The 14,811-nt window shown below is 40.3% G+C and overlaps 1 protein-coding gene across 4 annotated transcripts in view; it reads right to left on the bottom strand.

Moving 5' to 3' along the window:
* Positions 1 to 14,811, bottom strand: part of ZFR (zinc finger RNA binding protein) — an 85,781-nt gene that overhangs the window by 14,444 nt on the left and 56,526 nt on the right. For all 4 annotated transcript variants that reach the window (XM_077462899.1, XM_077462900.1, XM_077462902.1 and 1 more), the window contains 8 exons: positions 13,445 to 13,721; positions 10,617 to 10,804; positions 8,980 to 9,099; positions 7,869 to 8,014; positions 6,109 to 6,271; positions 5,098 to 5,303; positions 3,778 to 3,928; positions 1,729 to 1,873 (listed from right to left, as the gene is read on the bottom strand). In XM_077462899.1, the coding sequence (XP_077319025.1) occupies positions 1,729 to 1,873; positions 3,778 to 3,928; positions 5,098 to 5,303; positions 6,109 to 6,271; positions 7,869 to 8,014; positions 8,980 to 9,099; positions 10,617 to 10,804; positions 13,445 to 13,721 (1,396 nt within the window). The remainder of the gene's footprint in view (positions 1 to 1,728; positions 1,874 to 3,777; positions 3,929 to 5,097; positions 5,304 to 6,108; positions 6,272 to 7,868; positions 8,015 to 8,979; positions 9,100 to 10,616; positions 10,805 to 13,444; positions 13,722 to 14,811) is intronic.

Here is a 14,811-nt window from a genome sequence, read left to right as displayed (position 1 = left end):
TAATATATTAACAAGGCTGGTGTGACACTGAGCTAGAAAAACCTTGGTCAAAAATCCTTCCATTGTCTTGGCAGAAATTCCTTGCTGGAACCATTTCTCAGCTACAAGGCTTTAGAGGAACAGCTGAAAGGATGGAGAAAAACACACACAAGTAGACTTGCTGGTGGAAAGGCTCAACAGCAAGGTTAACATATTTCAACTAAAAGGGTCACTTTGGTTTTCATGTAACAGAGCTGTGGCATCTAGAATCAGGAGAACGACATGCAGCAGAAGGGAAGCCCCTAGCCCATTAGTTACCTTTTAAACAAAGCAATTTTGAGGTTAGGTGACAGACTGTGCACTGCAAAACCTTGTTATTTATGCAGAAGGAAGGAAAGCAGGAGGCACAATGGTCATAGACAATGTCAACTTTAACTGAAAACTAGACTTCTACTTAAGACCAACTAATGTGGCAACACAGATGAATTAACCAGTTTCCAGAGGCTTGGCTATTCATTGCAGTTATCAGCCTGAGCACATGTCAATAGACGCATCAGATCTGACTTTTGCCAAGGACTGGCCCCACTGATCTTGATAGATTTAACCATGGAGGGGGGGACAGAAAAAAAAAAACAAACAAAAAAAAAAAAAAAGATTGTATTTAGTGGGATACAAAAAACAGTATTCGTTCACGATACCACTAACAGGTGAATAAAAATTTGCATAGCACAGAGTAGAATTGGATAAAGAAATAGTTTGGCTTAGCTGACCAAGGCAATACAAATAAAATTGGGGATCTAAACCATGCTGCCACACAGGGAGGTCTAAAATTGTGGTCCACATATCAGTTAAAGTGGAAAACCCCTTGTAAAAAAAATAAAAAAAAAGCAATGTACTTCAGAAAAAAATAAAGAGAACCTGGATTGTTTAGTGCAATGCAGGATTCACACTAGGTCAGATCAACGACTTCTTTGTTTCCTTTTATAAGAATAAAGCATGCAAAGGATAGCTGTAAAACATTTCCTTCATGTCTGTAAAAACGTAAGTATTAGACAGAACCACAAGAGGAATGTACTGCTATAAGTCTAAATACAAATGATGGGACTTAAATAGCTCATCTAACAAATAATTAAACATTTACTGCAGACTGGGAGTTGCCTGTATCAGTGAGCAGTTTCCTTGACACTAGCTAAGGAAACAAATGTCATTCTCTGACCTACATGACAGAACCAAATTGTAGACACTGCTTCTGCTTTATAGCAAGTAGATGACTGGAAAGGGGTATGTAAAACACCATGGCAGCAACACTGGCGTCACATCAATTCTTTTCAGAGATGCAAACTGTTCATAATAAAGCAGCCATCTTTTTGGAGGATGCTATATTGATCCTGAGGAAAACATACTATTCAGCTGGCATTATTAAAAAGGAGGGGACTAAATCTCTTGCTATCAATTCTCCTAAACACATATGAAGTCATAAAATTAAAAAAGGGTTAATGTATAGCTCTCTAATAAAATTAATGGACCATTAAATGTTCACTTTAAATTAAGAAAAAAGAAGAAAAACAAAACAAGGATTTCCCTAAATGTGAACTGATTAAATTGAAAAAGGCAGTATGCATCTTGTAGGAAGTGTGACACCATGTTTGTGCTAGAATCTGTCATCCCATTAAGAAAAATGCAAATAAAATAAAATTAAATGAATATACAAGTAAGAGATCATGAGAGTAATGTTAACGTTTTTCCAACCTCCATCCCTATTGTTGTTTTCTTCTCTCATGATTGGAGAGGTCAGCGTTATTGTGACCTGCATTTTAGGTTCTACGCAGGAATTCAAAATAATAGCCGATTCTGGGATGGAAGACACCACCTCGTATTTCTCAGGGCTGATCACCTGCAGAAAGAGACAAACAGGATTTTAGAGGGACAACGTAACAAAATTCATCACAATATAAGCGGAGAAGAAAAGAAAAAAAAAGAAACACACCACACACACCAAAATAACCCGATTATTATTATACCAGATTTATATAGCACCAACAGTTTACGCAGCACTTCACAATGTAGAGAGGGGGGACAATATCACTACAATACAGTTCAATGCCGAAGGAATAAGAGGGTCCTGCTCATAAAACATACCAGCTAAAAAGAGACTGTTGGTAGACCATTAATGTCAACAAAAAAAAACCTTCCTGTAAGATTTACCTGTGCACTTCACCTGTTACGAATGTCATTACGAATACTTCTATAGCGTCAACTTATGCAGATATTAGAGAGAGATAGAGAGAGATAGAGAGAGAGATAGCGATATCTCTTTATTCCCATCAGTCCCTGCCCTAAAGGAAGAAACTTACAATCTAAGGCAGTGTTTCTCAACCTTTTTACCTTGGAGGAACCCCTAGCAAAAAGTTTGATATCTCGAGGAACCCCTGAAATAATGTTCACATCTACAACTCACGGAACATTGGTATGATCAGTGAGCTGTTGATAACAAAAAATATTTGTAGAAATAGAATTGAATAAAATAACAAATATTAAAACGTACCTATTTAATGTGAAACTGGTGCTTTCTTTCCCTGCAGAGCTGATCCATTCAGAGCACGACAGGGGACATTACAATGGGGCGGGGGACATGACAGGGGACGTTACATGGGGCAGACTGGGGCAGTACGTGAGATCAGATGATCTCACGTACTTGGGAAGGAGAAGAGGGGAGGAGGGGCCTGCAGGGAACAGCACACTCCAGCCAATAGGATGCCAGCTGCTTCCCTGCCTATCTCTGCCTGTGTCTGTGCGATCTTCCTGTCAGTTTCCTGACTGACAGTCAGATCGCCGCAGAACCCCAGTTGAGAACCACTGATCTAAGGTCCCTAACTCGCATACACATACTAGGGCCAATTTAGGCAGGAATCAATTACCCTACCAGCATGTCTCTGGAGTGTGGGAGGAAACTGTAGTACACAGGGGAAACCATGCAGGCACAGGGAGAACATGCAAAAAAAAAAAAAAAAAAAAAAATTCCTGCAAAAGCCTCCCATGTGTAGGCATCAACAAGCTCTAAGACTGCTGCTGGGTGCTGCCATCTTGTATGTGATGTCCATAGCCCCAGCAAACTATGAGCTGCCACTCAAGTTTTGTTTGCTTTTTTTTTTTTTTTTTTTTTTTTTAAAGTCCAGAGAAGAATCCGTTGAGGCTAACACCGTTTGGTATTTCAGGTCACAAGAGGCAGAGTTGTCAGCTTGCTACAGGAAGTTAAAGTGATAGATCTATTTATCTGTGCCTCTTTATACAGCAGAGGTGAAGAAAAATGTCCATCCTCCTAGGAGACTAGTTTAAAAAACAAAAAAAACAGAACCATGCTGGTAGTAGGAGGTTGTCATCTTGGGCTGGCCTACAAGTTTAATAGGTGTGCTCATGCAGTGCATTGCTCCTTTAAATAACATGCTAAGAGAAAAGAATAAATTAATCTGAAGTCCAAGTAAAAATACATTTAAAAAAGGTGTGGCAATAGTAAAGTCAATCAAATGCGTTGAATATGTCCAACACAAACAAAATGAAAAGTACCCTATAAATTAAAATTCATATATGCAGAGAGCACTCTACAGCAATATGTAAAAATAAAATTAATGAGAGCGAAGATCGGAAGTAAACACTGTCTTTTTAAAAGAACGGATCATGAGAAAAGGGACCCAAGGATGCCAGAGACGTTACTGCTGATTAACATAACTTGAATGCATTCTACAGTGTGGTGTTGAATATATCATATAGTGTATAGTGTATTACAGAGACATTACTTACAGTAAGCTGCTTGGGAAGATTCTCTGCTATACGAGTCAGCAAAGACTTGGTTGGTTTTTCGGCACAGAGTAAAACCAGGCTGACATTTCGATCACCACGCAAAAGCAATCCTTTCGCCAGTACACCAACACGCAAAACTCCCTTCAGTGCTCTGAAAAATAAGAACAAACAGTTATACACAATGCAGTATTCACTCTACATTTGGTTTATAGCTAGTAAGCTTTGGATTTCATCATTCAATTTTGGGATCATTGTGACCACAATGGAAGAGAAAGGTATTCCTTTTTGCCCTGCTCCTGCAGACACAACGAGGCGGGGCGGCACAGGCAGGCTCTGTCATGTATATACATATGACTGGACTGCTCCTGTGACTGATATGTCTATCAGGCACAGCAGATCACAGTTACTGGTATCCAGGTATGAGGCGATCGCCATGATTGTTTTACATGATGTGGTCGGTATGACCAACATGTCATAAATGGCTATTCATGAACAGACTGCTTACTGTTGTGATCTGTGATTGGCCCAAAGCAGATGGTACCTGGCAACCTTTACCATGTGATCAGCTTAGTCAATCGCAGATCAAAAACCAATATGCAAGCTATTCATGAATGGTTAACCCATTCGTGACAGCTAAAATTATTGCTTATACAGTGATCATCACTGTATACGCAATAACGGGAAAACTTTTTTTTAAAAAACAACCCTAGGGCGGAAAGTGGTTAAACACAGATTTCAGAGATTATATGTTATTAGATATGGTGGCTGCAATATTTTTAAAGGCTTATACCTATATGTTTTACCTGGTGATCCTACCGGTAACACTTCCTGTTCTAGGATGACAAGGTTCACACACCCTAGGCGGCTCTCCAGAATTGGATTGCAAGAACCTCTCCTCCATTACACTAAAGCAAGGCATTACGTTGTTTACAGAAACTAGCTGAGAAAGCTGATGATATTGTTTGAGAATTCGGCTCAGCGCACAGGAAGTTATAACGGCCTTAGATTTCAGCCAGGGTCAACAGGTCTTTACCATACTTGTAAAAAATCTTCTTAGCCAAAAAATAAATGGAAAAACTAGTGCAGCCACCACATCTAAAAAGGACCAGCAAGCTGCAATAGTTTTTGTTCTTGAGTTGAGTTAACCGTGTGGTACTGTTTAAAATGCAACACAGCAATATTTTAGAAAGCCCAAATGGGAAAGGAGGGAGAGGTGAGAGCTTTATGCTAGCTGCACACCATTCTTTCTTATTGTGTCCATGCACACATCTATAGGCAGATATAAACACTCTGAAATGGCATCCTATGAGCTGCTCATACCTCTCCTTGCCAAGATCCTTCTTCTCTTCAGTCTCCTTCCCCTTACTCTTGTCTTGTTCAGCCATGGAGTCAGACACTAGTTTTAGTGCTCGTTCAGTCAGAGACACTATTTTCTGCACAGCCTGCAGTTCCTCCTCTGTTGGGTAGATGGTGGCATGTTTGGTCATAACATATCGGTCATCGGAGGAATCTGGTCGCCGTAGAGGCTGCAAGACACAAAATAGGTTAATATGAAATAAAAATAGTTTGCATCAGAAAACACTAGTGGTTTGGCTGTTATGTTGACCCAAGTGCTTCAATAAATTTGAGGAGCTACCTAAAATCCATATGTGCATTCTTGTTCTGGTCAGAATCTCAAAATATTACATCAAGAGTATTGGCATGTCAGCCAGGCAACTAGCATTTTCAGAATTAGAAAGTCAGCAATACAAGCTTCCATGTTTTCCTCAGGAAATGGGCGTTTTAGTAAGTACAAAGCTGTACTATGCTTCATAACAAAAAGGTTACAGATTTTTTTTAAAAAGGCCACGAAAAAAGATTTGCGATCTGTTAAAAGAAGTTTTTCTGTTTTTTTTTTTTTTCAAAATCACTTAACTAGGTGGATGCAGCATTGGTCCGATGCTACATCTGTCGCCCGCCTGCTCTAAGTCTAAGAACCGAGCAAAGACCACTAATCTGTCGCTCTACCGCTTCTGCCTGCTGAAAACGGGTCACGGGAGTGCAGAATGAACTGCTCTCCTGTGATCCACAGGAGAAGCACAGCCAAATGATACTTCTCCTTTAATAGGCATTTTTACATTTCTAAAAACTAAAAATAGAGTCGGCTGTTAGAGGAAACAGCTCCACATTTTAATCTTAACAATTGCTGTCAAACTCATGCAACAGCCAAGAATAATAGATGCAGTAACTGATCTTTAACAGGACTGAGCTGAGTGTGACAATTGCACTGTGGCGTTCTAAAAAACCAGCGGCTTCAACAGAGATGAGCAGTACTGCTCTTCCTGTACTTACAGCTGGTCCTTGTGGTTGCGGTGGCATCCCTGGTCTTACTCCCAATAATCCAGGAGGTCCTGGAGGACCATGGTGATAGCCTCCATCTGGTCCTCTCCGTCGGTCATCCCAATGATGCTGCTCCTCCTCCATTCTCCTCCAGTACATGTCTTCTTCGTAGCGCCTACAAACAGAATTTGAACATCTCTGGCATCAATAAAACCGCTTATGCAAATTTTATAAAAAAAAAAAAAAAAAAAAAAGGGACTTTAAGAACAGTTTGATAAAGTAAATGTACTTGGCAACCCAACCTATCAGGAGTTAAATATTGTTGCAGTAAGCAGCTATAAGAACTTTGCCTTCCAAAAGCTAAAAAACTAGAAGCAGTTTGACTGTGCAATCTAGCAGGCAACACAAATTGTGTAACCAATCTCCTTTAGATCTACCAATTATGCAGTGTGGAGGGGCTGCTTGACTGGTCATAAATAGGCAAACCAAGACATTTTGGTAAAACGAAAAGGAAATTTTAGGCATAATAAATATGCAGTGTGTATGAGCATTTTAAAATGTTGGAACCTGCAACTTAAAATTTTCAATCCACAGATTGAGAAATGTTGAAGTTGCCACTGCTCAAATCAAGGTTCAGCCTTCAATACCCAACAAGTCACTGACCCAGAACTAGCTTGCAGCCAGTGAAGTCAGAAAATACTTGAAAGCTTGGGAGTGAAGTCAAGATCAAGGTGACCAGTCTAAGGCCTGTATCTGTATGAACAAATAAGGGAAACTCCCATAATCATGCCCTCACAGGTACCCCTTCCAGCGATACATGGCAATTCGTTTTACCTTGGAGGCCCACCAAGTGGTGTTGTAGTGGAGCTCTACCATTCTGCAGTCATAAAATGATCTAGTTTACCATAGGGTGCTACCCAATTTTGAGAGGGGCAACAGTCATCCCAGTATGACAGCTAATGCATCCATTATAGGTCAGTGATCACACCTATGTGTAAAAGTTATGCACATGTCCTGCAATGATAGAGTAGACTCTGCAGTGAAATCCATGCACTGTGTGCAGGCAGCTTTTAGGCTCCTTTCACGCGGTCAGACCAATCAGGTCTGTCCTGTCTGTTTTTCAGGCGGACACGATCGGGCCACCCATTGTCCTCTATGGGGGAGGTGCATGTTCACCGACATCCGCCCGGCATCCGTTCCGACAAAAATCAGCAGAAAACAGAGGTATGGAGATACCGTTCACCATCTGTTCAGCGGGTCAGATGACAATCGGATGATACGGACATGCAGTCCATTTCCCTCCAAACGCTCCATAGAGAGCGGGCTGTGCAGAGACAGGACGTGTCATCCTCCTGCTCACCTGGGATTAACAGAGAGCTGCCCAAGTTACCATCTGTAACTAAAAATGGTTAGGCCCCATTCAGATGGCACCTGTTTTTTGCGCTTGTTTTTGCATCTGCATCCATAGTGTACAAGTAGCCATATTTATAGGCTGCCTGCAATCCACACCAAAACAAATGCCACGGGTGCCATCATCTGCTTAAACAAAGCCTATTTGGATGGGTATTATTCGCTAGTACCCTATTGAGAGGCTTGAAACAAACTTGTATGGGATATTTCTTGTATTGTACAAGACCATTTTTAAACTCAAGCAAAGTAAAACACCAAGATCCTGACTATGAGTGCAGCTATAGGACAGAAAAAAAAAAGTAATAAATCAATTTAGAGCACACTATTTGATGGTAAACCCTTCATCAAAGCAATGCACGCACCTCATCTCCATCCTCCACCGCTCCTCCTCTTCTCGCCTTCGCCAGTATTCTTCTTTCTGCATCTGTTTCCGCATCTTCTCCTCTTGGATCTTCCTGGCTCGAATGCTTGGCTTCACTTCCACCTGTAAATCTGGGTTTACCTTTTTCTGTTTGTAGACGAAAAAGAGAGAAAGCAATTCAGTAATGATATGTCATGCTTCAATTTTGGCAATTCGGACAATTTAATCAGTAGCTGGAATAAGAACTTAAAGAGGATGTCCACTCAAAAAAAATAAAAAAAAATAAGAGTCAGCAGCTACAAATCCTATAGCTAACAACTTTTAATAAAAAAAAAAAAAGACACCGACTGGTCCAGGAAGTCCTCATCTAGGGCTAGTTCATCACTAGCCTTTGGGTCCCCATTGCCAGCATTCCAACTCTAGGCAGCTGGCTATGTGGCTTCAGTGAGCATGCATGAGAGCCACCCTGCACTTTGTGAATGATCCTGCAGTCTTCTGGGACCTGTGACATGACCCAGAAGACTGCGGGGAGGGGTGGTTACCTGCTCTCGCGCGCCCCCCCCATTAAAAATTTACATGGCAGGGTAGGAGGACTTAAAGCAGAACTTACCCTTTTGGGTGGAGTTCCACTGTAAAAGCATAAAAACTGATGGAAAAAAAAGATGCACATTTGACTTGCATAGGCTTGTTCAGAGATGTGCATATTTATTATGTAGGTTTCTGCAAGGACGCAAAGAAATCCAGGTGTTATCTATGTGCTGTGTTCACATCAGAACACTGCTGTCACGTAAGCTTTTTTTTCTGTGCAGAAATATGTAACAAATTCTCTGCAAGGGCACAAAGGAAACAATTGTTCTCAATTGTTCTGTGTCCCCTTTTCACACCACAACGTTGAATGAGGTTTTTTTTTTTTTTCGCTGCAGAAAACGGCATACAAGTTTTTCCCCACATAGAAAAAATTCTGCATGTGATACCAGTGTTGTGGGGTGACAAGGAACATAGAGAACAATGGATTTTCTTGTGTCCTTGCAGAGACCGGTGCAAAATAACTCACATCAATGCCCATGGCGTGAACAAGGCCTAAAGGAAGACATTACTAGTCTAGCACTCACCTTATACTGCAGCCGATGCCTCCTCCCTTTAAGGTGCATTTCTTTAGCATTTGGATCATTGAAGCTGCATTCGCACAGCTTACAGTGGAATCTGATAACTTTTCCTTCATCATTTCGTACCTGAAGGGAACAATTGAAGGTAAAAATACTTTGTTTTGGACAGTTTTGCGCAATATATATTACAATATGTGACACGACTTTCATTGTTACAAATACTTTAGTGGTGATACCAGGATAGGAAAAAACAATTCAGTCTCAGCGAGTGTAAGAGGAAACGGGGCCACATAATGGAGATTGGAGAAGAGGTTTAACCTAAAGCTGTCAGGGCGATAAGGAGGTGGAACACACTTCCACAATTGGTGGTGTCCTCAGGGAGTAATGATATTTTTAAAAGACTCTAGGACATGCATCTTCGTGAACACAACATACAGGGATATGGGAAACAATTAATCGACACACATACACCAACACAGGTTGAACTGGATGGACTACAGTCTATCAAACCTTACCTACCATGCAACTAAAACAAGGGTGTAATGATCAGTCTGGTTATATGCAAATTGCCTGTAGACTACTACTCACTTGCCAGTGGATGGATAATTAAAATTAAATGTTTTTTGTGGAAATCTACCCAAAAAGTTTAAATCTTACTTACATAGTTAAATACAAATACTGAAAGCATTTATTCTCAGCAATTATCAAGAGCCCACAGCGCAGCATCATTATTACCCAAAGATCAAAGAATGAATTCTAAATATACACATGCTTTCTTGAAAAAAAAATAATAATTCTGAAATGGGAACATTCGTCACAAAATTAAGTCCTGATAGATTACTTCACGCTGCCCCCTTTTGCAGGTATAGCCATGTAAAACATTAAAAATAAGTGACTACACCATTTAAAATCCAGTAATATATTGTCTCACCCATCTCTGCACATGCTCAGTTGCTCGCTATTTTTAGGCACTGCTAAATTTGAGGCGTCTGATCTGATGACAGCCTTAAAGCGAAATGAAACCCTCCTATCCTTTACAGTCAAGGAAGCTGCTTCTGTTTGATCTGCAACTGCGCATTTGTGCTGCACATGTGGTCAGTTATAACACCAGTCATTTGATGGTTTGAGGACACAAGCAAATGTAAAAAAAAAAAAAAAAAAAAAAAAAGTTTGCAATGCAAGCATTGCAGGAATGTAGCAGGATTTTTAAACCATTACATTGATGGGTTTAAGTTGTGTTTTATGAAATAACTGCTGGCACACCAAGCTTCAAAATGGCAGCCTCCAGCAAGAAGAAACAGGAGCAATGCTGGAGGCAATTTACAGGACACACCAATGTTGGTAGCATAATTATTAATGTGGAATGTATATTCCTTGCTAAACAAGTTTTTTTTTTAAAGTTATGGATAAAAAGCCACTTTAAGAAGTCTGAATGCATTATGCTAAATTGCCAAGCAGCGAACAGGGGGGTTGAGAGCTGTCATTTATCATACGCAGATACGTAGGAAGCGAGCAGAGTGAGAAATTAGTAGTACAATATGGTGTTTTTAAAGCTCAAAAAAACTGCCTAAAAATGAATCAACCCTTTAAGCCTTAGGGCAGTCATATCTTCAATTTGTATTTGGGTCCAATTTTCAACACACCTCTTCAACATAATCATGACCCACAGGCTGGACATCACTCTGAAGAGCGGCGAGGGTCTGAGCAGCTTCGGACATCGCATCCATCTTGGATTCTGGTGACTGAACACTGGAACTAGGAGTAACCTTAACACCGTCACCCATTTTGCTGTCTTCAATCTTATTCCCAGTGGACTGCAATTTATTGCCACCTACAAAGGAAAGAGTAAAATAAGACCTTGAAAGCTACTGTAGCCAAAATTGACCACAGGCTACCCTCTAAAAAACCTTCACAGCTCATCAGTTTATAGTTGAACAGTGAATGATGGACTATATGTACATGTAGTAGTGATTCACGTCTGCTAAAAAGCATGCAGGTTAGTGTAGATAAGTAAAACTAAAAACTCTAGGCTGATATAGCAGACCGTTTTCACACCAGTACCGCTGTCGCTAATAACCGCTATTGTAATGACATTCAATTTACTAAAGAAGGAAAGATAACAGAAAACAGCCTGTAAATGTTGCTTTTATACTCCTCGGACAGTTTCTACTAAAATCACCATCTAAAAGGCATTGAAGTAAATCACGAAGTCTGCAAAGCTTGAACTCTTCTCTCTGATGTTGTAGCAGCTGGTTGGTTTGAACTGTTGGCAAACAAAACCCTGCAGAAGCTTTGGACAATGGCAAGTGACGCCACTGCTATGGGATTCAACTGAGCTGTCGACCAGCAGAAACATATAGAGCAGCCAGGGAGTTGCAGTCATATGACCAGAGAAAAACTGAATTTACTAGAAGAGGTCTGCAAACAGAAGAGTGGGGAAGCAACACTTAACAGGTATGTTGCTGTGCAGAATTTCCTCCAACTTTAAGGCTGGATTCACACCTATGCAGTTTTCGTGGTTTTTGCATATTTGCACTACAGTCCATTTAGCATTGTTTCCTATGGAACATGTTCTGTAGTGCAAATCTGCAAAATGCAAAAAGCACTAAAACTGCATAGATGTGAATCCAACCTCAATGCTTCTCAAGGGTTATACACTTCAAAAGTAAAAAGGTTTAAATAAACCCATTGCTAATCGTTTGGCTGCCCTTTAGGAGGGTTTTAAAAGCTTATACAGATGTAATGATTTAAAAGAAAGCGCCACACGTAAACTCTATGCAATAGGAATGACCTTCCTCAGGAGTAAATGTGAAAAGAATCGATACAATGGAGCCCAGCTGCTATTTGGAGTTTATTGGCTGGAATACATAATCAAGCGAGGCATCTTCAGCCCCTCTGGAGCAACATGGACACCAAACATGTAGAAGGCCGCCATTGTCAAAACTGCATTGTTCAAATAGCAAGTTTAACAAACGCATGGCTGAAATACAGTGTCCTGATGCTGCTGGACCTAGACAATTATGCTGTGGCAATATGGTGTACAAACTTGTACCTTGATTGATGAATGATTAAGAGACCTGCCATTGCCGACCAGGGATATCCATAATTCCCTCATAGTTTTCCCCTTTCTATTTGTGATGAACATTTACCTACACGCTGCCAATTTCTGCCCTTTTTTTGGCCTTTGTGTTTGAGACTTGTGGTATTATACTTACCAAGTTTAAACAAAGCAGAATTTTGAAAATGTCGACCTTTTACATGTTTGGTGTCCATGCTGCTCCAGAGGGGATGAAGATACCTCACTTGCTGTTTATTCCAGCTGATACTGTACTCTAACGCCAAATAGCAAATGGGTTCCATCGCATTGATTCTTTTCAAATGTACCGAGGAAGATCGTTTGAAATGAGTCACGTTTACATATGGATACATTACATCCAAGCGAACTTCAAGGTAGACATTTTTATAATTGATTTTAATGTTAAACAAAAAATCTTGCTTTTATATCAGCGATTTTGTTATTTCTACATATCCCATACAAAGTCCATGCTACCTATCAGATCTCTGTTTAGACTGCCTTATAATATTGAGGGCATATAGCACACAGTGTCTTATGCATTGTGTGTTTGACTTCTGTGATTGGCCATCAAGGTAAAACCCCACGGCCGTAAACAATTTCCAGGAGTTGTCCACAACAGCTTTGGTCACAAGCGCTGGAAGAATGCAGTAAAGTGTTCAGGGGATATTTATTCAAGTGGCATCCACAGTGAATGCTATGTACACCCTCAGCATGCCAGCAAGTCAAAGCGTTTGTCTGCATCAAGTGTTATGGCAGCTTTATCCATTTTAAATGGGGTGGTTAACATGCAAGAAATGCACATGGAGTAATGTTTGAAATGGACAAAAATAAAGGATGCACTGTGGATAACACTAGAGACAAAGAAGAGATGGGACAGGACGGAGTAGGAAAAGTTGTGCTGACAGTTCCTCCTGTGAAAGGGAGTAATCCCGAGCTACAAGCACCATAGGAAACAAAAAACAAAAACAAAAAAACGCAGCAACCAGTGGAGAACTGGAAGGACAGGAGGGACTGTGTTGATAGTTCTCCCCACTGCTGGGGACAAATTCAGTCTGACAACATGGCAGGGTTCACAAGGAGGGTAAAAGGAGTGGAAGTAAAAAAAAAAAGAGTTAGGTGTCGCAGAAATTATGAATTTGGAAATGTAAAATAGGAGAGCGTAAGCATTTTCCACTGAGCACCAACAGTTTTAGTGAAAATTTTATTGAAGCTTTTACCTTCCATATCTCACCGATTATGCTAATGAACCATACACTGTAGATCTGTTTTATTTTTTTTTTTTTTAGAAAACTAAAATTTTAAGGGTTCCTCAGGTTTGAAAAAAGTTGACAAAGGTTGTTGAGCCATCCACAGCACTTATTACACAACATTCACATTAAACAGAAATGTACTTGCCCACAAAAGTTATTTTTGGCGTGGTTATTTTCTTAACAATGTTGTTAGATGAGATGGCAGACATTTTGCTTGCGCCCAAAGTGCCAACAGATGAGCCGGATGTAGACGTGGACAGTTTTGAAGCAGGTGTAGTGACAGAGGAGCTGCCATTAGAGCTGGATGTACTGTTTGACGAGACAGCTGACTTGGAGGCAGCTGCAGAGGTGACAGACTGGTTCACGACATTTGGTTCTGTTGACGGAATGGGTTTGCCAAGTTTGGTGTGCAACTTCACAACCTGATGAAGGAAATAAAAGTTATATTTTACATCAAAAACATTGTGTACTCCATCTGAGATGTACCCATCACCCATAAAAAAGGTAACAATGTTGTGCACACAATTGTGAGCATCGACTGCAGTAATCGGAGCATGATACGCTTTCATTACAGACTGTAAAGCAAAATTAGAATCCAGTCCCATAATTATGTGCAAACAGTTCCATAACAGTTACCAAAGGATAACCACATATGCTCTGTAGTTGTGAAGAATGCAGATAGTAGGTAGATCAGGGGTTGACAAATTTGCTTGGAATCAAGGAGCCAGCTAAAAAAAGTTAGGAGCCGGGTCCGTGACGGCAATCTGGACCTGTCCCTTGCCTGACATGGAGACGAGTGAGGGGAAGATAGCCCCCAGCCCCCCACCTGTCTCCAAGTCATTGCCCATAGCTCTTAGAGGGACATTTTTAAATTGCATTTTAGTGTAAATATGAGATGTGAGGTCTCTCTGACCCCAGATCTCATATATAAAAGAGGACCTGTCATGCTTTTTTCTATTACAAGGGATTTTTACATTCCTTGTAATAGGAATAAAAGTGACACACATTTTTTTTTTTTTTAAAAGAACAGTGAAAAAAATAAAAATAAAAGTTAAAATAAGAAAAAAAAATGTTTTAAATGCGCCCTGTCTCGCCAAGCTTGCGTGCAGAAGCGAACGCATATATGAAAGCGGTGTTCAAACCACACATGTGAGGTATCGCTGCGATCGGTAGAGTAAGAGCAATAATTCTAGCCCCAGACCTCCTCTGTAACTCAAAACGTGCAACCTATAGAATTTTTTTAAACGTCGCCTATGGAGATTTTAAAGGGTAAAAGTTTGTCGCCATTCCATGAGCGGGCGCAATTTTGAAGCGTGACATGTTGGGTATCGATTTACTCGGCGTAACATTATCTTTCACAATATAAAAAAAAAAAATTGGGCTAACTTTACTGTTGTCTTTTTTTTTTATTAAATAAAAAAATTTTCCCCAAAAAAAGTGCGCTTGTAAGTCCGCTGTGCAAATACGGTGTGACAGACAGTATTGCAACGACCACCATTTTACTCTCTAGGG

This window comes from Lithobates pipiens, unplaced genomic scaffold (assembly GCF_037356315.1).
Source record: "Lithobates pipiens isolate NorthernLeopardFrog02 unplaced genomic scaffold, aLitPip1_a1.2 Scaffold_3, whole genome shotgun sequence".
Taxonomy (NCBI): Eukaryota; Metazoa; Chordata; class Amphibia; order Anura; family Ranidae; genus Lithobates; species Lithobates pipiens.
Note: the sequence above shows the minus strand (reverse complement) of the source record. Positions and strands in the feature narration are given on the sequence as shown.